Source organism: Telopea speciosissima, chromosome 1 (genome assembly GCF_018873765.1).
Source record: "Telopea speciosissima isolate NSW1024214 ecotype Mountain lineage chromosome 1, Tspe_v1, whole genome shotgun sequence".
Lineage (NCBI taxonomy): Eukaryota > Viridiplantae > Streptophyta > Magnoliopsida > Proteales > Proteaceae > Telopea > Telopea speciosissima.
Window position 1 is genome coordinate 11827788 of NC_057916.1, and position 27356 is coordinate 11855143.

General features: G+C 41.9%; 1 protein-coding gene across 4 annotated transcripts in view; it reads left to right on the forward strand.

Annotated features, from left to right (window-relative positions):
- LOC122670399 (DNA-directed RNA polymerase III subunit 1) overlaps nucleotides 1-27356 on the forward strand; it is a 164311-nt gene that overhangs the window by 30530 nt on the left and 106425 nt on the right. For all 4 annotated transcript variants that reach the window (XR_006334207.1, XM_043867279.1, XM_043867260.1 and 1 more), the window contains exons 13-14: nucleotides 2770-2965; nucleotides 18909-19002. Coding sequence is in view for 3 of the 4 variants with exons in the window: in XM_043867279.1 (XP_043723214.1) it covers nucleotides 2770-2965; nucleotides 18909-19002 (290 nt within the window). In the remaining variant the exon portion in view is untranslated. The remainder of the gene's footprint in view (nucleotides 1-2769; nucleotides 2966-18908; nucleotides 19003-27356) is intronic.

Genomic DNA, 27356 nt, shown 5'->3' on the forward strand with positions numbered 1-27356 from the left:
TGCTTCTATTGCCGGGAATTTGATCGATAGGTAATCCGGATGAGGAAGAGTACTCGCTCGATCATGAACCAGATGATGTTTCACAGAGAATTAAATTGGGATGGATGAAGTGGAGAGGTGTGTCCGCAGTGTTGTGTGATCGGTGTATTCTTTTAAATCTTAATGGAAAATTTTATTGGACAGTCATATGACCGGCTATGATGTATGGTACAGAAAGCTGGGCAATTAAGAAGCATCATATAAATTAACTTAGTGTAGTGGAGATGACAATATTGAGATGGATGAGTGACAGAACTAGGGAGGATAAAGTAAGGAAATTATCATATTAGAGCTGATTTGGGAGTTGCTCTGATACATGATCATCTACGAGAAAGTCGTTTGCGGTGGCATGGCCATGTTCAACGGAGGCCTTTGGATGCTCTAGTACTTAAGAGTGATTTGATTCAAATTGAAGGAACTAAAAGAGTTAGAGGCAGACCTAAAATGACCTTAGGAGAAGTGGTGTGGAAAGACATGTATATCTTTGGCCTTTATCAAATATGACCTCGAATAGAGCTGATTGGGGGGCAAGGATCCATGTAGTCGACCCCATTTAGTTGGGATAAGGCTGAGTTGTTGTTGTTGTATTAAGGAAGGGAAGAAAAAAAATACCTGGTTCCTTCACCAATTTGGAACTTGTCATACAAGGGTGAATCATATATTTTGAGCGAGATCAGATGGATGGGGTCTTGTTTGTGGATCTGAAGGAGATGGAGGGGGCTGACCTTTATTTAAAACAAAAAGGGCGTAACCAGTGCACGAGGCTCTCGCCACTGCAGGGTCTGGGAAGGATCATAATGTATGCAGCCTTACCCTTGCTTCATGGAGAGGCTGACCTTTATAAGATTCTATATTAAGCAGATGTGATGTATTTATTTCATTTGGAAGTTGAAATTTTCTTGGCTTACCATTATTGATGGGGAACAAAGAGTCAATTTGTAAAGAAAATTCACTCTTGAAGATTAGAGAAGCAATGATGTATGAAAGGCGACCTGGCCCTAGCGAGATGGTTTTACTTTAGCATTTTACAGTAAGTGCTGGAACATGGTGAGAGGTGTTATTATGGAAGCCTTGAAAGAATTCCATGATTGAGCTAGTTTGGATGTTTGCTCAAGTACATTATTTATTTCTTCTATGCTGAAGTTGGAAGGGGTTGAAGATATAATAGACTACAGTCGTATTAGTCTCTGAACTCTGGTTTATGTAAGATTTTCTATAAATTATTGCTCTGCCATGTACAAAAGCCAATTTGACATTGTTGGCCTTATCATGGGGCCTTTATACATGGGAGGACAATCGTGGATGGGGTTTTTATCTCATCTGACTGCTTGCATCAGATTAGATAAGGTTAGAGTCGAGCTGATTTGGACTTGTAGAAAGCACATGCCCACATTTAGTGGTCTGTGTTGCATGAAGTTACGAAGGTTGTGGGGTTCGGGCCAAAATGGAGGAAGTGGGTGGGGGTGGTTTTTCTATATTCTCTATTCTTATTTGTGTACTTCTAGATGGCCTTTATGGTACAGAGATCACATGGGGGAATTCTCTCTCTCTCTCTCTCTCTCTCTCTCTAATGGGGGACAGAATAGGGGAGGGGAAATCTGAGAAGAAATCAGAGGGGGGGGGGGGGAAGAAGAAGGAGCGAGAAGAAGAAAAAAGGGGGGGGGGTTGGGTGTGCACACGCACAAACTCACTTTTTTTCAATTCTTTCTTTCATAATCTCAATACGTTGGTTACACATCCATTTATAAAACCCAAAAAAAATAAAGACTTCTAATTACTTACTAAAACCAGGCTAACTAAAATAGAAACCCAATTAAACTCAAATTGGAAATTTTCCTTTACCTTAAAATAAAAGATTACATAATACTTTCCCAAATAAAATAAACTTCCTAAAATCCTACTAGATCCAAACACTCAAACTGGACCCGGTTCAACTAGGTTTGGGTTGGTCCAAGGTAGTACACCAGTTGGGTCGGCCTGGTCCAAGATTGTCCTGCATCGCTCTCTTTTCCTATTTCTATATGTTGAGAAAATCGGCAATATGCAGAATCTTTGGTGGAATAACTTGGATCCCATTAGGGGAGTTCTGTTGAAGGAGGGTTCTCGAATGGTGTTCCACTTGAAGTATGCTAACAATATGCTACTTATTGGATCCAAATGTTGATCGAATGTTGTAATTTGTGGCTATTCTTGGAAATTTTGAATCAGTTTCTAGGTTGAGAGTTGAGAGTGAACCTTACAAAGAGCATTATTGTTTGGGTGCCCAAGACTGACCTGTGCTTCCGCTTTGGTGCCAGGTTTAGCTGGTTCCCATTGACTATTAGAGAGTCCTTATTGGAACAAAGCCTCATTGTTTGAGGTTTTGACTATTTGGAATCCACAATTGGAAAGTTGTAAGGAAGATTGTTAGGTGCTCGGGTTGGAAGAGGAAGTAACCTACAGTTGGATGCACCTTATGTCAATACTTGTTGATTTCATATATTATTTTTCTAATCTTGGACTGAGTAATGATTTTGTATTTCTAATCTTTGTGTGTGTGTGTGTATGTGTATATATAGTTCCACTCTTTTGATTAACTCTGGTGTCATTCCCCACTTCTGTTTGTACTATTTATTTTTTACGTTTATCCATAGTTTGGGCAGATTTCTTCCTGAATGTTATTCTTATGAATACGAGAAGCTTGATCTGTTTGGCACTGGCTGATTATGGTGCAATTTATTTATTTTGCAGCCAATAGAGCTTTGGACCGGGAAACAATTATTTAGTGTTCTAGTACGTCCTCATGCACATATGAAGGTTTATCTGAATCTCACTGTTTTGGAGAAAACATATAGTAAATCGGGAGAAACAATGTGTCCAAATGACGGGTTTGTCTATTTTCGCAATAGTGAACTTATTTCTGGGCAACTTGGAAAGGCAACTCTAGGTCTGCTTTTTGTGCTACTACTGAAATAACTGTCTTAAAGTTTTTATCAATTTTAAATAAATAGCCGAACTGCAATATTGCTTATTTCCAGCTGACTGATAGTAGATCCCTTAATCCAATTTGGTGGAAACTGTAGGATTTGTCAAGTGCATCGCTTGATAGTGTCTATTACTAATGAGATCACCATATTTTATTTCTTTTTTTTAATGTGATGTAAAATATAATTTTTTTGTGTAGTTTGAAAAATCATCAAAAAATTGAAGTTCTAGGTGAATGGTTATGTTTAAATGTCTTGTATCAATAGTAGTTTACTGTAGTAGTTCTGTTGTGGTTTGCATACACGAAGTTTGATTAGCATGGCACCCAAAACTGGAGAGCATCCCGACCAATACTGGTAAATTATTTTTAGATTGCTTGTAACAAGAGTTGTTGATATGAATAACTTATGATGTTCTGTGCGACTTTGTTTCCATACGCTTGAAAAATTGGTTGCATGAGAATGGAATTAGATGCTCTTTGGTATGTCTGATATATTGTATATCCTGCAAATGTGGTCAAGGTTCGACAAGTCGGTTTCAACCATGCTTTTGACCTTGGTCAAAACCGAAATATTTTGGGTCTCAACTGAAAACTGGTCGAAACCGGTTTTGTTTGACCATTTTGGTGGTCAAATAGCCGTATTTTGGCCCAAAACTTTAGGGAAACCCTTATTAAGCATCTCTAAACATGATGGAACCTTTAGATTGTTAAAAAATGCACCAAAAATGTTAGTTCGGTTTTTTACCCTAGGTTAGTGGTGTATGACATACTTTGCTGTATACTTTCTCAAATATAGGCATGTAGCCTATGCTACACATAATTTAGTACTATAACACATAAAACTCAATGAAAACAACTAAAATATGTATTACTGTTGAAAATGAGAAATATGGCATGTGTCTAAACGACCACAGCCCCTCTTTATAATAATATGAAGAACATTCTAGAATAGGTACAAGGACAGAAATACCCTTATGACAAAACTACCCTTGAACCCATATTACAAAACTCCCCCTCAAGTTGGTGCATAGATGTCAAATATGCCCTACTTGCTAACAATAGAACTAAAACATTTACTATTAATTCCCTTAGTGAGAATGTCAGCTAGCTGATCACTGGACTGAATAAAAGGGACACAAACGACTCCTTGTTCTAACTTCTCCCTAATGAAGTGGCAGTCGATCTGCACATGCTTGGTTCGATCATGTTGAACTGGATTATGTACAGTACTTATTGCGGATTTGCTGCCGCAATAAAGTCGCATAGGCAGTTCAACACCCACAGATAAATCTTGGAGAAGTCCTCTAAGCCACAGAAGTTCACATATCGCATGGGCCATTGCCCGAAATTCAGCTTCAACACTAGACCTGGCAACTACCGCCTGCTTCTTGCTATGCCAAGTAACTAGATTGCCTCCAACAAAAGTACAATAGCCAGAGGTAGATCTCTAGTCATCTAACATCCTGCCCAATCAGCATTAGTGAATGCCTCACCTGTAAATGGTTCTGAGGAGAAAAGATTATGCCTTTTCTAGGGGAGGACTTCAAGTACCTCAAGATCCTGTAAGCAGCCTCCAGATGAGTAGAATGGGGGTCATGCATGTATTGGCTGAATATACTCACAACAAATGCTATGTCAGGCCCGGTGTGAGATATAAATAAATAAGTCGACCAACCAGTCTCTGATAGCTGCCCCTATCCACAGGTTCTCCATCCTTACTCTTCAAATGGTATTAGGTTCTAATGGTGTATCAGCAGGCTTACAACCCAACATGCCAATGTTAGTCAAGAGGTCCAGAGTATAATTTCTCTGAGAGAGTGAGATACCTCGAGTGGAGTGGGCAACTTCTATTCCCAGAAAGTATTGAAGCTTCCCAAGGTCTTTTATTTCTAATTCTGTCCCCAAATTGGTTTTTAGTTTACCTATTTCACTACTATCACTCCCCGTGATGACAATGTCATCCACGTAGACAATCAAAACAGTAATGTGCCGGCCATTCTTCTTGATAAACAAAGTATGGTTAGCATTGCTCTGTTTATACCCAATAGACACCATTGCTTTATGAAACCTACCAAACCATGCTCAAGGGGACTGTTTCAGACTATATAGAGCTCTCTTTAAACGACACACCTTTCCTTGTGTTTCAGAGGCAACAAATCCAAGATGGATTTCCATATAAACTTCTTCTTCAAGTTCCCCGTGGAGGAATGCATTCTTTACATCAAGTTGTTGGAGATCCCATCCTTGGTTAACAGCACAGGAAATGAGTACCTGATAGTGTTCATCTTGGAAACTGGGGCAAACGTTTCTTGATAATCAATTCCATAAGTCTTGGTAAAACCTCTAGCCACTAGCCGTGCCTTGTATCTTTCTATAGATCCATCGGCCTTCTACTTTACAGCAAAAACCCATTTACAGCCAACGGGTTTCTTTACTGGAGGAAGCGGCATCAAATCCCAAGTATCATTCTTGGGCAGCCTTGTGCGTGGCAGTGCAGCCATGCTGGGCAGCCTTGTGTGAGGCAGTCAGCCATGCTGGGCAGCCTTGTGCGATGTAGTGAGGGTACTCATCTCTTCATTCATTGCTTCTTCCACCTCAAATTTGCTAGAACCTCCTACCAAGTGTTTGGAATAGAAACAGAGGACAAGAAGGAAACAAAAGCTTGGAAAGAAGTAAAAAGAGACTGATATGAAACAAAATTAGAAATGAGATGTTTTGTACAGGTTCTCTGAGGTTCACGAATAGCAATAGGTAAGTCAAGAGTAAGATCGAGAATAGACTTACCAGGAGGACGACTTGGAACAGGTAATGCCGATTGTGTGGGGGTAGTGGTGGTGGTTCCTTTATGCTATGTTCCTCGAGAGAACGTCTTCAAGGTACTAGGCTGCTCCCCCCTGAATCGAAGGCTTCTCTTGCATTGCCTGCTCTTGCTCTACTCCAGTTATACCATCCTCAAGTTCTATAGATGTATCTTCAACTGTAGGCACAAAAACTTCCACCATTGGCTCAATGAGAGGAGGGACCTCTTCACTTACAAACTGCCCATGAAGAGGTCCTTGTGGAGAAAAATAAGCGTCAGATTTCCGAAAAACTACATCCATGGTGACTAATAATTTTTGGGTAGGTGGATGATAGCACCTATACCCTTCTAAGTGGCTGAGTAACCCAAGAAAATGCAGCGAAGGCCCTTGGGATCAAATTTCCCACTAACATGGTGATTTCTAGTAAAAACAACACATCCAAACACCTTTGGGGGCATAACAAAGGAGGACGATCCCAATAAGACTTCAAGAGGACAGCGGTAGGAAAGAACGTGGGATGGCACCCAGTTAATCAGGTATGCAGTAGAAAGGACTGCATCACCCCAAAACCGAGGAGGGACTGCCATGATGAACATAAGGGATCGAGCGACTTCCAAGAGATGCCGGTTCTTCCTTTTCGCGACACCATTCTGTGCTGGAGTTTCTACACAAGACGTTTGATGTATTATTCCATGGGTGGCTTGATAAGTCTGAAATGTGCTGTCCATATACTCTTTCCCATTATCTGTCCTCAAAATCTTCACCTTGCCATCAAACCGAGTCTGAACCATTTTATGAAATGGCTGGAAACAAGATGGGACATCACTCATCTGATGCATAAGAGAAACCAATGTAGTACGACTAAAAGCAATCGATAAAAGTAACAAACCAGCGAAAACCAGATTTAGAGAAACAACAGGCAGGGCGCCAGGGCCCCTTACATCAGAATGAATCAAACGAAAAGGTATTACACTTCTATTAGCAGAAATTGGATAAATTGCTCTAGTCTGTTTTGCAAAAATGCAAGCATCACACGAGAAGTTTTTTTTTTGGGTGAATAAATAAATTCATTACCAAAGAGTGAAAAAAACACAGCAGCTCCCTAGGGAGCAAAGAGGAACAAAAGAGAAGAGCCGAATCCTTAAGAGGAGGAGGATCAGAGGGAGGTTGAGGAGAGACCCCAGGAGGCAACAATAAGCCTGTTCCTTGGGTGTCATTACAAGAAGAGGGGGGGCCGAAGAAAGCCTAGCTTTTATCTCGAAGGAAATGGCGTCCCAAATCTGCTGATGAGTTTGCGATTTGGAGGTCCATTTCCTTAGGTTATGCTCCATCTAGATGTGATTGATCGTAGCACAAAGAACTAACTTTCCAACAGTGTCACAAATAGAGAAACCCGCAAAAGTCATGTCAATCCAAAGCCACTCTTTACTGAAGGATAGAATTCTTCGAGTTGAAGGCCAACATTTAGCTAGAGCTCCCTTCCAGATAGCTGAAGAGAAAGGACACGCGAAGAAAAGATGCTCAGTGTCTTCAGCATTGTTCTAACAAAGGCAGCATGAAGGAGGGGCATTAATTTGATGATGACGGAGGAAGGACTGCGTTGGAAGGCAGCTGGAGAGTGCTCTCCAGGCGGTGAAGCAATGACGGGGGATGTGATGCTTGAACCATAGAAGATTTCTCCAGGGAGCTCGGGGGCTTTTGGAGCGGATGTGATCCCAGGCAGCTTTAGCACTAAAGCAACCGGAGGAAGAATGAACCCAAAGAACAGAATCACCTCTCCCTGGAAGTAGATGAGCCATCGCCAATGCGGGAGCAGATAGATCCTTGAACTAGGGAGCGAGCAGCTAAGATCTTACGCCAGACCCAGGAAACATCGGAGGACAGAGAAACAGTCCAGAAGGAATCATGCTATAGGTGCCTCAAGTAGATCTAGTCAACCCAAATACTTCTTTTTTCAGAGACAATCTTATAGATCAGCTTGATAGTTCCAGCTAAGTTTACCTCCTTTCGAATACCCAAGCCATCCTCTTTTTTTGGCCGACAGATTGAAGCCCAACTAATTGGATGAAGGAATTTTGGCGAATCCATGCCCTTCCAAAGAAAAGAGGCCATTAGGGATTCCAAGGCTTTGACAGTAGAGTGAGGTAATCCATAGATGCTGGACCAAAAAATATAAGAGGATTCCAACACAGATTTGATGAGAACTAGGCGACCCGCATAAGAGAGAAGCTTTCCTTTCCAGAGCTGAAGGCGCTTCCTGATGAGATCCAACATAGGGGTGCAGTGATGCGGAGATAGCGTACCAGGAATCAGAGGAAGACCCAAATATTTGACAGGGAGCTGGCCAACAGTAAAACCCACTTTCTCAATTAGAGCTTCTCTTTCCAAATCAGAAACCCCAGTAAGGAAGAGAAGAGACTTTGATGGATTTATGCATAGACCCGAGATCAGTTGGAAGCGCTGCAAAGAAGACATAATGGTTTCAAATGAGCTGATGGAAGCTTTGGAGAAGATCATTAGGTCGTCCACAAAAGCTAATTGGGAGAGCTTGAGAGCTTTGCACTTTGGAATGGGAGAAATGAGGTTCTGATCCATGCAAGTTTGGATATCCCTAGATAGAACTTCCAAAGCCAAAGTGAAGATGTAGGGAGAAAGAGGGCATCCTTGTCTGATTCCCATAGAAGTTGAGAAGTAGGCTGCCGGACTACCATTTACTAGAACAAAGAGCCTTGTAGAGGAGATGCAAGCATGAATCCAGTTGACAAAAGCCGGAGGGAGTCCCATCTTGGTCATCACATTGATGATAAAATCCCATCTAATGGAGTCAAAGGCCTTGTGAATATCAATCTTCATAAGAGCAGTAGGGGAATGACTAGATCTAGCAAAGCCTCTAACAATCTCATTGCAAAGAAGGATGCTGGTAGAGATGTTCCTGCCGGGGATGAAGGCTGACTGGTTATCACTAACAAGCAATTCCACAACACTCTTGAGTCTGGAGGCAAGGATTTTGGCAATGAACTTGTAGATCAGATTGCAGAGAGCAATGGGCCTGAAGTCTGTCATAACAGAAGCACCTTCTTTTTTGGGGATAAGACATAAGAAAGTGTGGTTGACTCCTTTGATCTGAGCGGGGTTGAAGAAGAAGCTCCGAACAGCCTTGATAAGATCATGCTTAACAATGTCCCAGGCTGCTAAAAAGAACCCCATATTAAACCCATCCGGATCCGGGGCCCCATCCACTTTGAGAGATCGAATAGCAGTCTCAATTTCACCTTCATCAGGGATAGCCCTAAGAGAGGGGAGCAGCTCATTTGGGATGAATTTGTTGAGCAGGTTGTTTGGGAGAGGCCCAAGATCATCCAAAGAACCATTGAAGATTTCCTTGAAGTACTTCACAGCCGTGTCTTTGATATCTTTGACTCTAGTAATAGAAGAACCATCAGGAGCCCTTAGCATGAGAATAGAGTTTGCATTTATCCTTGCCTTCAAAGATCGGTGAAAGTAAGCTGAATTTGAGTCCCCTAATTCCAGCCATTTAATCCTAGACTTTTGGTTGAAAAAGTATTCTTCTTGAGAGAGAAGCGAGGAAAGCTCAATGGAGACTTCTTTTTCTTCTTCAGCCAAGGCAACGTTTAGGATATCAGATTGGAGCTGCAGCTGGATAGAGGAGGGCTTGCCTGGGCATAACAAAACCTGCTGACCAATGTTACCAAAGGTGGTCGAATTCCAACTTTTGAGAGCATCCTTTACATTTCTAAGCTTCCTGGCAAAAGCAATAAGGGAGGAGGAAAAAGCATTTACAGGCTTATCCCAAGCATTTTGAATAGTAGGCAAAAAAGTTGGGTGAGAAACCCACATGTTGAAAAACTTGAAAGGCTTCGGGCCAAAGGAGATGCAAGGTTGGATGGCGAGGGTGATAGGGCTGTGATCAGAGAAGCCAGGCATGTCAGAGGTGGCAAGAGATGAAGGAAAGGCTGAAAGCCATTCTTCATTAACCAGCAAAGCCATTCTTCATTAACCAGCATTCTATCCAACTTACAAGTGATACGAGCACTGCCTGTTCTTTTGTTGTTCCAAGTATAGATTGAACCAGTCCATCTTAGATCATTGACCCCTATGTCTTCAATGCACTCATTGAAACAGTTGATTGCTTCCATGTCTAAATGATCTCCCCCCAGTTTTTCATGGCTGTACCTTATAACATTAAAATCACCACCAAGGCCCCAAAGAGCATTTCCAATCTGATTTGCAATGGAACGAATATCAGTCCAAAGAGACAGCCTATGAGAGGGGGCAGTTTGAGGCATAGACCACAGTGAGAAGGAAACTTGAATGGCTAATGATATCAAGGAAGTTAAGATGCAAGAATTGAGAGGAAGAGGAGATGAGAGAGATGTTGTATTTGCAGGGGTCCCATAAAAACCAAATTCTGCCATTAGCATGGTGTTGGTAATTTGAGAGAAGAGACCAGCCCGGAGCAATGGAGGCTGAGATTCTAGAGGAGTTGGGCTCCTTTATATGAGTTTCAAGGAGGAAGCAAAAGCTTGCATGATCAAGCTTGATTTTGCATTACAACTGTTAACTAAAGCGGGAAATAACCTGGATAAAACTCTAAGAGGAGGGTGGCCTAAACGACGATGCCGCCGATGTAGTTCGGCCAAGGTTGAAGCAGATGAAGCCGGATGAGAAACCAAACCAGATGGGACTGATGAAGGGCTATCCAGCATGTGGAGACCACCAACCACCTTCCCACTACTAATCGTACGACTTGTGTTCAATTCTTGGACAACACAATGAGTAGGAAAAAAGGTTACGGTACACTGCAGATCATGGGTCAAGCTACTAATGGACAATAAATTGGTAGAAAATTTAGGCACATGTAACACAGAGGCAAGAGAAAGAGAAGGTGTGCATTTAGTGGTACCCTTCCCAAAAAGAGAGCATATAGAACCATCTACAACACAGACTTTACTATTACCAGATAATGGAAAATATTGAATAAACTGAGAAGAGGAACCTGTCGTATGGTCAGTGGCTCCCGAGCCAATGATCCAAGAAGTTGACATGACCGAGGCACATTGGCCACCGAAAGTAATACCTGACAAAGTAGAATTGGATGGAGTAGGAGTTCCTGGAAAAGAGAGAGCAGAGGCTGCAGAAGGCGCTGATGAAGCAGTGGTGTCCAGCCGGTTCATGAGATGGCGAAGGTGTTGAAATTCCTCTGAGAAAGGGGCTGATCAGATGTGGTGTCCTCAGATGAAGTCTGATTATCCTTGGGTGTAGAAGGATGACTCTGTCCTCGTCCCCAGGTATCAGTGGGACGTCCATGTAACTTCCAGCATTTGTTTTTGGTATGACGTTCTTTCCCACAAAAATCACATTTAACAAGAGTGGAACGATCACCAGTATTATGAGGACCCCCACGAGATGTCTGTGTGGACTGGTGAAGAGGGCAGAACGTTCCTGGGTAGCTGGATGAACCATAGCAGTGCGGTGGCTTTCTTCGGACTGCACAATAGCGTACGCCTGTTCAAGAGTTGGGAAAGGATCACGATTGAAGACATGAGCCCGAATCTGATCATTCTCCATATTTAGTCCGACAAGAAAATCAAAGACTCGAAGACCACCTTCCCACTTCTTGAAGGCAGTTGCATCAACATCACAAACAAAAGTAAAGGGACCAAAAAAGTTCAGCTGTTGCCACATGCCACACAACTTAGAATAATATTGGGAGAGAGATAGTTCTTGCTGCTTCATAGCAGGTATTTTCTGGCGAAGCTCATAGCACTGTGGAGCATTCCCAACCTGGGAATTAGTGTCCTTCGCTGTCTTCCAAATCTTGGTGGCTGTATCTAGAAGAAGATAGCCACCAACAATGTCAGGATCCATGGAGTTGATAAGATATGACATCACAAGGAAGTTTGATGTCATCCATTTATCTTGCACAGGACCAATATCAATAGGTATAGTAGAGGTTCCGGTGATGTAACCAGAAAGACCATGGGAATCAATAGGCAAAAAACAGGATCTCGACCACATGAGATAATTGCTCCCATTCAGTTTAATGGGGCTGGCAGGGAACGGAAGGAAGCCACACTGATTTGCTCCTTTGTGTCCAGTTGAGGCGGTGGAGATATCTGAATCAGCCATAGTTGCTGGTTGGAGAGAAACTAAACCAACAGATAAATATTTGGAAAGGACCCTGACTGAAATCATCAACAAATCCCAAAAATAAGACGGGATTTAGATAATAATCAGCGACCCTTTGGTGGGAGATAACTCACCACCAAGGGTGAAAAGAGAGAGGCAGGGGGGTGGAGAGAAGTCGTGAGAGGTGAGGGAAAAAGGCAACTCGAGATGGAGTCGCGAGAGGGAGAAGAAGGTGCCAGAGGTGAGGCGAGGTGAGAAGGAGGGGAAGCCTCTAGCGAGGTCTGGAGGAGGTGGCGGTGGTGCTTAGTGAAACTGAAAGAGAGAGAGAGAAGGTGGAGAATGGTCGCGGTGATTAGTGATGGAGCTGTAGGCGCAGAAACCTAAAAGAGAGAAAAGAAAAAAACTTCTAGGGCTTCGTTGTGATTGGCATTAGGGTTAGGATCCCTATGTGGATCCCCGCTCTGATACCATGTTGAGAATGGAAAATTGGCTTGTGTGTAGTCGATCACAGGCTCTCTTTATTTATAAAAATATGAGGAACATTCTAGAATAGGTACATGGACAGAAATACCCTTATGACAAAACTACTCTTGAACCCATATTACAACAATTACAAATGAAGAAAAATCATTTAATATTATTAAATGTCTAAGTGTTACAACTTATAAGTACATGTACAAGTGTACAAGTGTACAAGTGTCACAACCATAAGTGTACAATCGTCAACCAAGGTGAAACTCAAAAACGCCTACGAAGCCGTTCCTCCAACTCTATGTTAGTACCACATTCTGGGCGGGCTTGAAAGATGAGGAGGTTTACTGCCACCTACGAAACTTTCCTCCGGCTCTATCACAAAAGAAGGCCATGTCATGCTATGTCTAAAGAAACATTTAAAGTCCATCACAACAATCTGATTGGATTCATCATCAACATACTCTAGGTACCCCAACATTAGATATAGATCACCAGGTTGGGAAGACGATGCAAATGTGGATCCCACTGTAGGAGCCTGATAGGTCTCATCATCAACATACTTAGGTATCTATTTTTTTCAATTTTTTGTGTAAAGAAAATTAAAATTTAAACCAGAAAATATAGAAAATAATTTAAAAACAGAAAATTAAATCAGACTCTGTTAAGTCGTAGACCAGCCTACAATATCTAACATGTTAAAAATTAGAGCTCAACCACTAAATATTTACCCTACTTTTTGAAAAAAAATTCTTTTAGGGCCTGTTTGTTTGCAGGATAAAAAGGGGTGGGAAAGGTAAAATATGGACCCCACATTTAGTGGAATTACACGACAGAAAAGGAAAGGAAAGGGAAGAAGGGAAAAAGTGAAAATATGGACCCCACAAAAAGGATGTACCCAATGCACGAGGCTCCTGCCACTGCGGGGTCTGGGTAGGGTCATAATGTATGCAGCCTTTCCCCTGCTTTTGCAGAGAGGCTGTTGCCAGACTCGAACCCGTGACCACTTGGTCACAATGGAGCAACCTTTACCGTTACACCAAGGCCCGCCCTCTGTGGACCCCACATTAATTAAAATAACCAATTTCCAGCATCTCTTTCCTTTTATTCTTCCTAGGGAACTGACAAATTCCTTTTCTTCCTCGCAGAGAACCGACGAAACTAGGGGTAGCTCTTCTTGCAACACCAATCCTCAATCCCGCCATTGCTCTACCCTTCTGCCCCATCCACCGCCGCTGAAACATGGATAGACAAGTGCCAATTCCGAATCTGATTATCAAGAAAAAGTATTGAAACATTGGGGTTGCCGATTCCGATTCTGATTATCAATACAGAATTTTGAAAACGTTGGGTTTGGGTTGCAAAAAGGAAAATATTATGACTTAAATAATGTTGTGATGTTGTGTCGCCCACTCATCCAGATTCCAAACTCCAAACATGATTGATTGAAGGTTGATTCAGGCTTGGCTGGCCGATAAACATTGAATCCAGAAAACAGAGGATGTGAGCTCTGTTTTCAAACGGTAAAACCCATATACATGCTACTCAGTTATTATGCTAGGGAGATAGATAGATTGAGAGATGGCTGATTGCAGACCGAAGGGGCAACTTCAGTTTCCATGGCTTCTTTGCAGCTATTTGGAGATCACTCCGCCGATACTGCTAACTCACACCGAGTTGCTTCTTCAGCACCAAGCAACTTGCTCAGTTAAATTGAATGTGCCTCAGAAGCGTCTTCTTGTTATCCTTAGCTGGTACTGAAATCCCACATTGCTGCTGAGACGTTGCCTTTGTCGATGCTCTACTGTATAGAGCCAAGCACTTTCCCCTCTTTCTTGTCAGACTCCCACCAAAAATGGTAGGACTTTTGAGAAGAATGGGGTGGAAAAATTCATGTGCCATGTCAGCTGACAACTACTGACCCATATGCAAGTTGTCGGTTAAGTTCTCCATCCCAGTGCAACCAAACAAGCTAATGTTTTGGAATTTTATGGAAAACTACTTAAGTATCCCACACCTTTTTGCCCAGCCCATTTTTTTTGCAAACAAACGGGCCCTTGGGGAAAAGGGTATACCTCAAATTTTGAATCGTCTGCAAATCTTGCTCAAACGCAGCAAATCATCGCTGTAGATGTGTTGTAATAGTCTCCAACACGTTCCACAAAGATTTGCAAGTGATGTGTTGTAATAATCTCCATCCGCTCCGTTATCATATCCCATCATGCTGTTTTTTGCTGCCTACTTGAAACCATAGTCCTTCAAGAAAATGCCTCCCGCATTGCTTTTGTCATCACCCCATCTTGGTTCTTCTTCTCCAAATATCTTCGGAGCCCTAATGGCTGCCTCTGGCTATTGTGGGACCCCTCTAAACTTCACTTCTCCATATCTTCTTCTCCCCCTAGTTCCTCCACCTTCATAACTCTATCCCCAATAGCACCACCAATTTCTTCTTCACGGATGTGTATGCCCCTAACTGTTCATCCTATCGAGATTCTCTCTGGGTAGATCTTTCCAACCTTGCTGCTCAAGTTGGCTCCCTTCCCTGGGGTATGGGAGGTGATTTCAATATTGTAAGATATGGCCATGAGAAACAGAGGTAGCCCTATTGATTCCACCTCGGTGGGTGCTTTCAATGATTGCTTGGATGAGATTTCAGTGAATGATCTGAGATGGTTTGACCCCTTATTAACTTGGCATAACAGAAGGGCTGGTGATGCCTGAATAGCTGGCAAGCTTGATAGAATCCTTGTTAATGAAGATGGGTTGGCCTCCTTTCCCTCTTCCCATGCTTCCTTTCTCCTCCCTAGTATCTCTGACCACAGTCCTATCCTTCTACTAGTTCAGTCATACATCTCCTACATCTCCTTTGGTCCCAAACTGTTCAAATTCTTTGACATGTGGTCCCCCCCCATTCTCAATTCCTTTCAGTTGTTAATGAAGCTTGGGTCAAACCAATTCCCAACCAATTCCCTCCACTTAATGTCTATGTCCACAAGCTTCGTAAATGTCAAAGGGGCTCTAAAGAATTGGAATTCCTCCTCCTTTGGAAACATCTTTTCCTTGGTCACCACTTGCAGAGACAAATTGGCTGTTGTTCAATCCAGGCTCCAGCTGACACCCAACCCTCTTCACGCTGAGGTGGAAAGTGTTATCTTTGAAGCTCATCTCCCTTGTAACTCAAGAGGAAAATTTATTAAGGGAGAAATCCACAATCAAATGGTTAGACCTTGGTGATTCCAACAATGTCTATTTCCATATATCTTTGAAAGCTCGCACAATTGCCAACTCTATTCCCAATGCTTATTTCTAGGGATGGCTCCTCTCTTCTCAGTGTCCATGATATCAAGTCTGAACCTGTTTCTTACTTTGTTGACATGTTTAGGGCCCTCCCCCTATCCCTGACTCCTGAGGGGCTGCTGAATAAGTTCATTCCTGGCCACCTCCTTGCTTCTCTTCAAGCCATCCACTCTGATGATGAAATTTTCGCTGCTGTTCTATCCCATAAAGCCAATAGAGCCCCCGACCCTGATGGATTCAGCATGGGTTTTTTTTTCCTCCTTTTGGGATATCATCAGAGTTGACCTTTTTATAGCCCTTAAGAGCTTCTTTTTCAACCCTTTCCAAATAAAAGGGATCAACCATACCTTCCTTCTCCTTATCCCAAATAAAGAAGGTGCCTCCTCTATGGCCGACTTCTGGTCCATTGCTTTGTAATCTCCTGTACAAATTCATTGCCAAAATTCTAGCTAGCTGTCTTCAGATTGTTGTTGACTCTTTCATTACCTTATCCCAAATAAAGAAGGTGCCTCCTCTATGGCCGACTTCTGGTCCATTGCTTTGTAATCTCCTGTATAAATTCATTGCCAAAATTCTAGCTAGCTGTCTTCAGATTGTTGTTGACTCTTTCATTACCTTATCCCAAAAAAAGAAGATGCCTCCTCTATGTCTAACTTCCGGTCCATTGTTTTGTGTAATCTCCTGAATAAATTCATTGCCAAAATTCTAGCTAACTGTCTTCAGTTGGTTGTTGACTCTTTGGTTAGTGCTAACCAATCTGCCTTCATTGTTGGTAGAAGTATTTTTGACAATATTCTTCTTTGCACTGAAATCGTTTGTAGTTTTGATAGAATATCCCATTCTCCGGATGCCCTCATGAAAATAGACATTTACAAAGCCTTTGACTCCCTCAGATGGGATTTCATTTGAAGTGTCTTGCTCAAGATGTCCTTCCCCCACCCCCCAAGTCTTTGTTCACTGGATTCATTCTTGCATGTCCTCTTGCTTCTAAATTTTGGCCAACGGTAGCCCTACTGCTTACTTCTCCTCCTCTATGGGTAATAGGCAGGATTGCCCCCTTCCCCCCTTCATCTTCTCCCTAGCCCTTGAGGCCCTCTCCCGCAATATCCAATCCAACACAGACCTCATCTTCCCCATCCCGAAATGCAAGGCCCTCAAGCTTACTCATTTTACCTTTGCTGATGATCTCATGATCTTGTCTAAGGCTGACCCTACCTCCATTTTGACCATCATGTCCTCCTTGCACCATTTTGAGAACTTGTCTAGCCTCCGCATCAATCTTCTTAAGTCTCACCTTTTCCTTGTTGGGGTTTTTGAAGCAGACAAGGCTAATTTTCTTGGGATGATAGAGTTCTCTCTTGGCTGCCTCCCAGTCAAATACTTGGGGCTTCCTTTGATTCTCGCTAGGTTAACAGGCCACCATTGCACTCCCATGCTTAACCTGATTCGTAAAAGGCTTCAACTTTGGAAGGACAAACTCCTATCTTTTGCAGGGCGGCTTGAGCTTACGAACAATCCTTCAATCCTCTTACATTTATTGATGTGGCATCTTGAGCTGCCTAAGGCAAATATGAAGGCTATGGAATCTCTTATGTGTCCATTCCTTAGGAAGGGGGCTGAAACTTCTAGGTTTCTCCATCCGATCAGCTGGGCCTCCATTTGCCTTCCTTTGGACGACGGAGGTTTTCGTTTGAGAAGGATCAAAGATGCTAATATGGCGAGTATTCTCAAGTTGATTTGAAAATAGTGTCCAAGAAAGACAACATATGAGTCAACTGGATTTACTCGGCTCCTCTTCATTTAGACTTGCTTTGGACAGCCCCCCTTCCTTTGATGCCTCCTAGAGTTGGTGTAAGATCCTTCTCCTTAGGCCCATCGCCCTTGGGGATATGTTCTCCAAGATTGTTGACGGGCTCTCTACCTCTCTCTGGCTTGACAACTGGCGTCCTATGGGTGTCCTTTTTTCGATTGTGGGTGCTTGGGCTGTCTACTATTTCGGCATTGACAAGCACTAGACAATGGCTTCTATTATCTCCCAAGGTGCCTGGGTTGCTCCTTAGTCCTCCCTTTGCTAAGCTGCTATTTGGGCTGCACTGCCCCCCTTCCTGCCGGGTCTTCTCCAGCATCCTCTTTGACAGACTCAATTACTTGGCTCCATTCCTCCTATGGTCTCTTCAGTTCATCCTCAGCTTGGGACTTTGTTAGAGTCTGCTCCCCTATTGTTCCCTTTCGCAAGATTGTTTGGTTTAAGGGCCATATCCCTCGTCAAAGCTTCATGATTTGGAGAGCTCTCTCCTACTGCCTTCCCATGTAGTTTTTCCTGATTCACAGGCAGATATTTTCCCCCCATATTGTGCCTTATGCTTGCATGGTTTGGAAGACATTGATCACCTCTTCTTCACTTGCCCCTTTGTCTCCTCTGTTGGGAAAAGGGTATGGAGTAGGCTGCTGGCCTTGTTCTAGAAGAATCCTCCATTTCTCAAGGGAGTGGCAGTGGGTGGATATGACCTACTCGGGGACTTCCATCTGTGATGTAGCCGGGAAACTTGCCTTTGGTGTCACCATATCTCACATTTGAATGGAGCGGAATCTTCGAAGATGGACCTCCAACTCTTGCTCCTTTGATAAGATTTGGAAGCCATTTATTTTGATGTTAGCTCCAAGCTCCATTTATTACCCCATTGCAATGTTTTAGACACCCCAAGGGACATGCTCATTGTTGTATCCTGGGGCTTGTACTTGTCTTGCACTCTTGCTGCAGCCCTCCTCCTCTTCTTGAAGGTTGGGCTCTGTATATTCTCTTTCCCCTTTTGGGGTTTTCTTGGTAATGAATTTATTATTCACCCAAAAAGGAGAAAAAAAAAAACAAAAAAGGTTTGAAACTGGTTTCAGTCAGCATAAGAATGTAGCGTGATTTTATATCATAGGAATGTGGCATTTTGGTTGGCATGAAACGAAACCCGAAACCTACTGAAATTTCAACAGAAACCATAAAGTTCCGGTTGAAATATTGAATACTTGGTGAGTCACATGACATTTCGTTTCAACCAAAACTGAGATCGGAATATTTCGCGAGATTTCGGTTGAAGATTGAATGTGGTTCAGTTGTAAGGTGATCATGTCTTGTATATATCTTTCTCATGCTCTTCATGACAAGCATCTTTATAGTTTATTCTTCTTTACAGGGAATGGCAATAAGGATGGACTTTTCTCTGTTCTTCTTCGAGACTACAATCCACATGCTGCTGCCACTTGTATGAATCGCTTAGCAAAATTAAGGTGATTTCTTAGATTCAGATAATAAGTCAGTAGTAACTTTGCATTCAAACTATGTTGTGTGGCGAGCTTTACTGTCTGTGTCTGGAACATAGTTCTCATGGCGTCACCTAGGCGCATTTCATACAAGGAATGCTGTCGCCTAGTTGGATGCAGGGCCTTGGTCACCTGGGCTTCGCCTTGGATGCCTTGGCATGCGTTAGCCTGCCTTTTGACCTGGGCGGACGCCTTATTGTATTGTATGTTTTTATTTTTTATATTATAGGAGATAGATTCTGTTTCTAACACTTTTATTGGTTTTTGTACATGATTATGAAGCATTTCAATACATGGAATCATGCTTAATGCAATTATATGCTCTTAGTCACATGCTCTATAATTCTGTTTCTTAATTATATGTGATGATGCTCTTATTTTATTGCTTTGTTTTTTAAGAATATGTTTATATTATATCCTATGCTCTGTTTATCATATGTTGGTTTTCTCATATTAGGTCATTACTAGCATAACAATATCATATTGCATTGATATTGCTTCTATGTTGATTTTTGATGTGGCTTAAATGTTGATTGTTGATGTAGCATATGAGTATAATTATGTCATTGCCATACTCTGTTTAATCCGTACGCCGCCCCTCCACTGCCTTGGGTCGCCTTGTCACCTTGACAACTGTAGTCTAGAACTTTACACCTGCATGAGGATAGTGCTGAGTGTCTGGCACCATACATGTTTATATTCAAATGCATATTTACAAGCTGATTTTCCACACCTGGTTGGGTTCTATATTCTCTCATTGGGCTTTGAAACATTGGACCATGGTCGCAATTTCTTCAAATATTAGGAATCTGCAACACTATTTATCCCAATTAAATTTCATCCGAATAAGTTGTCAAGGCGCCTAGGCGACCCAAGGCGTTGGAGGGCCACCAAACTGCTTAGGCAACAAGGCACCCTTGTTTTTTTTTTTTTTAATGATTTTCCAACAACATGCTTAATAAATTTTGCAGTATTACAAGGTAAGCAATGGTAAATATGCTACTATGAGCACTAACTTTAGGGTTAAGAAACAGAGTTTGAATTCAAGTTCAGCACTAGCACTTGATAGCAATAAACTATAACTTATCCACACACAAAACAGGATAGAATTTTAGACCACACTATGGCGGATTTATAAAGGGAAAAAAGAAGGGGGGGGGGGAATGAAGAAGCAGAAAAATAAATTCCAGCTTGAAAGAGCAGAATTTTTGACTGTACCATAGATAGTTTGAAAGGGCAGAATTTTAGACCACAATATTGCCAGATGTGCACCATACTGCAATGCAACTATTGCCTACACAAGAACAAAGGGTATTCAGTCCAATATCAAACTTCAAAGCTCTACCACAACTAAAAGTAAACAGAAGGAACCAGCACTTGCGGTAACAGAGAAAAAGAAGAAAGTGAAACAAAACCCCCAAAACAAATTAACAGAGAAATGAAGAAGAAGATAGGAAAAAGAGAGAAAAGGGTAGCTGCGGTAACAGAGAAGTGAAGAAATGAAGAAAGGAAATAAAAAGGAAAAAGAAGAAGAAGTTAGAGAATACAACAACAAACTCAGCCTTATCCCAACTTAATGGGGTTGGCTACTTGGATCCAAACAAAACAAAGTAGGGAAAACTGAGGCCTAAAAAAAAAGGGAATGAGGAGATGAGAAAAGAGGGATTGGAAACGAGATGAGAAATGAAAAATGGAAAATTGACAAATGAAAGGTGGAAAATAAAAGGAAAATTGAAAGATGAAAGATAAAAGTAAGAGGAAAGAAGCATAACCCAGTAAGTCAGGGGAATCTTAGCTAGATGGGGTTGGCTACGTGGATCCTTGCCCTCCAATAGGCTCTATTCGAGGTCATACTTGGTACAAGGCCTAGACTATGCATGTCCTTCCTTACAACTTCTCCTATAGTCATTTTAGGCCTGCCCCTAACTCTTCTAGCTCCTTCAATCGGGATCATATCACTCCTCCTTACTAGGGCGTCCCTAGGCCTCCATTGAACATGACCATACCACTTCAAACGACTCTCTCAGAGCTCATCATTGATCGGGGCAACTCCCAAGTCAGCTCTAATACGATCATTTCTTACTTTTATCAATTAACAAAAAAATGAAGGAGCAAAAAAGAAATAGTAACCTCCGGTAAGCCAGTAACAGAGAAGTGAAGAAATTACGAAAAAAAAAAATGGAAAAGAAGAAGGGGAATGCCATCGCTGAAGCCGGAGTGGCAGAAGAATGGTGTCGGTAGTTGGTTTCGTCTCATGGAAGGGAAGAGGTTGTCGAGGGTTTCAGCAGCTTCGTGACCTCTTTTTTTTTTTTCCCTTCCTTTTGTTTTCTTCTTTATCCTATGATTCCATGTAGCAATGTGTATGATAATCGTGTCCACATGTGAATGAAAAAGTGAGAAATAGAATCAAAGGGAAAAAGAATGCTGCCTGGTCATGTGGCTCCTTCCTCAGACACAGGAGCGCGCACAATTACTGCTCCACCCCTGTGAAATAAAAAATCCCATCCATGTTGATGCTCCTGACGCGCTCTCGTTGTCCCTGCGCTGGTGCAGGAACCACATGATCAGGCAAAAATCTCATGCCCATCTTTAATACGGTGTTAGAAAAAAAAACCAAACCACCAAAGTCGACCACACAACTTACAAGACGGACCAAAGCATCCAAGGCGATGCCCTTGGTCACCTTTTAAGCATTCAGAAAAGTGAGGCCACGCCTAGCCCCTTTCATGTTGCGACCATGGTACTAAATCTCTTTTCGTTTCGGTGTTTCGGTTTGACCGAAATTTCCGAGATACCGAAATTTCGTCGAAATATGGTATTTTTCTGTGGGTGTAAAATGCCAAAATGACCGAGATTTCCGAAATTTTCGAAACGAGATTACCGAAATTTCCGAAACGAGATGACCAAAATTTCCGAAATATTCGAAATATTGCACATGACTTTTTCAATATCTCGCGATATATCGTGAGTCCACGATATTCGTTGATATCTCACGAGATATCGTCGAAATATGGTATTTTTCCATTTCGGATTGGTATCGTATCTCGGACAGCTCGAGATATACGAATTTGGCGAAATATCGCCGAAATTTCGCGAGATTTTGAACTATGGTTGCGATCGACGCCTAGGTGGTGCCTAGTTGACGCCTTGACAACTATGATCCAAAATCTGTTTTTTCTCTATGAAGGTGCTTTAGGCTCTAGATATGGTCTTACCAAGCACAGTTCTTAACCTCCTACATAAGATCTTTGAGATAATATTTTAGAGACCATCTGGGTGGCTAATAGGCCTAATTTCTTGGAGGCCCGCAATACCACTTTTCTTGGGGATTGGGATCAAAGAGATGAAAGAAATATTCATACTCATTAATAATCCCTCTTCCATGGGAAAAATTAAAGACTCCTTTGATATTCTCTTTGATTAGAGTTTGACACTTGTGAAAAGAAGACATGAAAAATCCATCTGGAATGGGGCCTTTAGACTTTTCCATCTCAAAGATTGCTTGCCCAAACTCATCCATGTCATTTTCTCTCTCCCACAATCTACTTGCTTAGGTGAGATCAGATCACATGCAAGACCGTTGACAGAGAAGCATATGTTAGAAGGAGAGGCATAAAGCTTAAAGAAATAATTCAATATTACTTGTCAGTCACTTGAGGCTCCTCATCACATTATCATGAACGGTAAGTTTTGAGAGCAGGTTCTTCCTTCTTCCCTTTGCAATGGAATGGAAGAATTTGGTGGTTTTTTATCCCTCTTTCTGATGCAGGTAGATTACAAAACCTGTGGGTAATCGGAAAAAACAGAACAATAAACAGAAATCCTTATATTATATTACATTGTATTTATTTAATATAATACAGGGAACTAAGCTATGCCTTCAGTTGACCATTAACCCACTAACTCAACCATTAATAATGCTTTATATAGACAACAACCAGACCTCTGATTTCCTATGATTGAAGTTACATTTAGAAACTTCCTTGAGTGCTTAACCTATATCCTAAATAAATAAAATTACTAATTTAAGAAATAAATCTAAAACAAGTTCCAAAACTTAATTGATTCTTCTAAAAATTGTCCCAGATTTATATTCTATTTGAAAAATGGTCATAGCTTCCCAAATATAGCCCTGAAAAGGCAACTCAATAAGCTATCAAATGGCTCCAAAATCAGACCATAAGAATGCGTTGTCACCTTCCAGAAATAGATCCGAAAGAAAGTGATGGAGTAATCCAACTTTCTATGGTGGTCTGCTCCCAAACTTCAATCTCAATCCAACAGTCTGTAACGAACGATTAAACCACTGAAATTCTTCTTGGGGTTGCCCCCTCATCACTTTTGCCCACATGTGCCTTGATATCTGCCACCCCTAATCTCTTCATTTCTGATTAACTGGTTGTACTCCTTTTGTTTCATTCTTCCATGAAATCCCTAATTCCTCAACTCTATCCTGATCAAGATCTGGCCTGATTCTTGCTTTATTTTCACCCAACATACCAAAAAATTTCAATTTCAATTTGTATTTTTATGATATGAATGTTTTTTTTTTCTTTTTCATTCTATATGTTTTCCTGTTCATTGCTCTATATAGCGGAATATTTTCTTAGTTTGTCAGTGTTTAGGGAGTGGGACCCACCTTATAAAGAGGCCTACAGGTTCTGTTTAGACTTTAAAAACTACCATCTTAGGTGTTCTTTGGATACTCAAAGAAAAACAAGTACTTTGGCTGGGTTCAAGTTATCTCGGAAAACTTGTAAATTGGGGCAATTCTAAACCTTTGAAAGGTCATTGTCATATGCCATCCATACACTCTTGAGAGCCTTGTTTGTCATCACTGGAGCAGGGCAGCGCCAAGTCAACCCAACGGAGGTCAGGTTGTATGACAAAATCGGGTATTTACAGTTTGGACTGTACTGGATGATCATTTAAACTAGTATTGTATGATGTAGGTCTAAAATATGTGTTGAGATGTGTTACCCGATATTATAAGGGTATTTTTGGAATTTTATTTATGCTTTATTTATGTACTTTTGAACAAGGGTAGAATTGTAATTTGGTCTGTGACACTGTTCACGTGAACAGTATCGTGAATAGTGTTTTCCCTTTATAATATCTTTTATTATTATTATTAGAAATAGAGAGCTTGACTGATCTCATTGATCATTCAAGCCATTCACGAAATTCCTATTTTGTTAACATGGCATTAGAGCCAAATACACTCTGATCTAGGTTTTCAAACCCCACCTCCCTCTCTTCGATTTTTTTTTCTCCTTCCCTCCATCGAGCTTCTTCCCTTCTTCTTTCTTCCTTTCTTTTGGTTCTTCTTCTCCCATCAGGGCAGCACTACTGAGGTGATCGTAATGATCTAGCTGCTGCCCCAACATACCTCCTTTTTTATGCCTCTTTTTTTTGGATCGAGTGGAGCTGAAGAACCGTCTCCGATTTGAAGATTCCTATTTTTTTTAGAGATCAGGCCTCTACATCTGTTTCGGCTGCATCTTCTATTGTGAGATCTTTATTTGATATTGTTCTCAGCCCCTATTCACTTCATCAGATTGGTTGAAGACCCCAGCCCCTGATCGATCTCTCTTCTCAGGGTTTTTTTCAAAACCCTGACATTAATCGATCTTGGGGTTGGGCTGCTGCTTCCTGCTGCATCTGATTGGCACCTGTTAAGAGATCAGAATCAGGCTGAATGCTTGGATGATTAATTATCATCTCAAGCACATATATTTATATTCATAATGAGGTATGGAAAATAATTACATAAGCAATGTGGGACTAAACCACACATACAAGACATAATAAAAAAGGAGAAAAAGTCCAGAATACCCCCACGGTATTCTGACCCATATAATCTAACACTCCCCCTCAAGTTGGAGCATAGATATCATGCATGCCCAACTTGACTAAGATAGGAAGAAACAGTTTGCCACTTAGTCCCTTAGTGAACACATCAGCCAGTTGGTCAGTAGGCTTCACAAAGGGAACACAAATAAGTCCGGCTTCAAGCTTCTCCTTGATGAAATGTCGGTCAACCTCCACGTGCTTAGTACGATCATGCTGGACAGGGTTATGAGCAATGCTAATGGCGGCTTTATTGTGATGGGAAGATGGACAGCAACATCGATATCCTGCTATAATCCACTAAGCCATAGAAGTTCACAAATTCCTTGGGCCATAGCACGAAACTCGGCTTCTGCACTGGACCTAGCCACAATATTCTACTTTTTGCTACGCCATGTGACAAGGTTCCCACCCACAAAGGAACAATAGCTAGAGATAGATTTTCTGTTAGTAGAACCAGCCCAATCGGCATCAGTATAAGCTTCAATCTTCAGGTGACCATTGGGAGAGAGGAGAATTCCCTTTCCTGGAGCAGACTTCAAATACCGCAAAATACGACGGACTGCATCCATATGTGAGGAATAGGGGTCATGCATAAACTGGCTCACCAAACTTACAGCAACAACTATGTCAGGTCGTGTGTGAGAGAGGTAGATTAGTTTGCCTACTAATCGCTGATAACAACCCTTGTCAACAGGTTCACCCTCTTTCTCCTTAAGTTTTGTAGTAGCTTCCATAGGAGTATTTGAAGGATAACAACCTAGCAGCCCAGTCTCAATCAATAGATCAAGGATATATTTTCTTTGAGAAAGAAAAATGCCCTTCGAAGATCGAACAACTTCTATCCCTAGAAAATATTTTAGAGGGCCAAGATCTTTTACTTCAAACTCACGGCCAAGGAAGAGCTTTATACTCTTGATAGCATCACCATCATTACCAGTGATCACAATATCATCCACATAGACTATGAGAAGAATTACCTTGTCACCAACTCGTCTGATAAACAAAGTGTGATCAGCATTGCTCTGCTTATAACCTGCTGAAATCATAGCCTTGTAAAATCTGCCAAACCAGGCCCTAGGTGGCTGCTTCAACCCATAAAGTGCACGCTTCAATTTACAGACCCTGCCCTTTGTCTTGTCATTAGAGAAGCCTGGTGGAATGTCCATATATACCTCCTCCTCAAGCTCCCCATGGAGGAAGGCATTCTTTACATCTAACTGCTGAAGATCCCACCCAAGATTTACAGCACAAGATAATAACACCCTGACAGTGTTGAGCTTTGCCACCGGTGCAAAGGTCTCCTGATAATCAACTCCATAAGTTTGAGTGAACCCCTTTGCAACCAGACATGCCTTATATCGATCCACAGAACCATCAGCCTTCTGTTTGACCACAAAGACCCATTTACATCCAACTGCTTTTTTTCCTTGGAGGAAGAGCCACAAGATCCCATGTATTATTTTTATGTAGTGCTTTCATTTCTTCCAACATTGCTACCTTCCACTTTCCATCTGTAGATGCCAATTTTTAGGAATTGAAACAGAAGAAAGGGAAGATACAACAGCACGAAAAGAGGGAGAAAGAAAACTATAAGAAATAACACGAGATATGGGATGTAAAGTGCAAGTCCTAGTACCTTTGCGATGAGCAATAGGTAGGTTGGAAGAAGAGGGATTACCAGGAGATGGAGAATCTGGATCTGGATCCGGCAATTGGATGGGTATTGGTGCTAAAGTGGATTGCAGCTGCCCTCTGTTGGTTCTGCCCTTTTTATAGGTGAGTATGTTGGAGTTGTCAATTTTCTTCTGAAATTCACCAATAGTTCTCTGGACTGGAGTCAGCTCCCCCTGAATAGGAACATTAACAACACTATTTTCTATGGTCTCCCCTTGTAAAGGATTCCCGTTAGGTGAGGGAGGAACAGCCAGAGGAGGTTGGGCATTGATTAAAGTAGGATGGGCAGCATCCAAAGGAGGCTGGGCAACATCCAAAGGAGGCTGGGCAGCAGCTGTGGGTGGTGGTAAAAAAGGCTGGGCAGCAGTCAGAGGAACCTCTAGTGAAGGAATCTCAAGAGACACATCTTCGCTAGAACTCTCCCCCTGAAGAAGTGGTGAAGAATAATAAGAAAGGGTCTCATGGAAAACAACATCCATACTAACCAATGTACGACGGGAAGGGGGATGGTAACACTTATAACCTTTTTAGGTTAGAGAATAACCCAAGAAAATACAGCGGAGCCCCCTAGGTTCAAGTTTACCTGGAGATCTGGTATCTCTAGCATAATACACATACCCAAATACTTTGGGAGGCACAATAAAGGAGGAATGACCCAATAAAACATCAGAGGGGCTACGGGAGTTAAGAACCCAAGAAGGCAACCTATTGATGAGATAGGCTGCAGTTAGAACCGCTTCCCCCCAATATTGAGATGGGACATTCCGTGCAAACAGCAAAGCCCTGGCCATTTC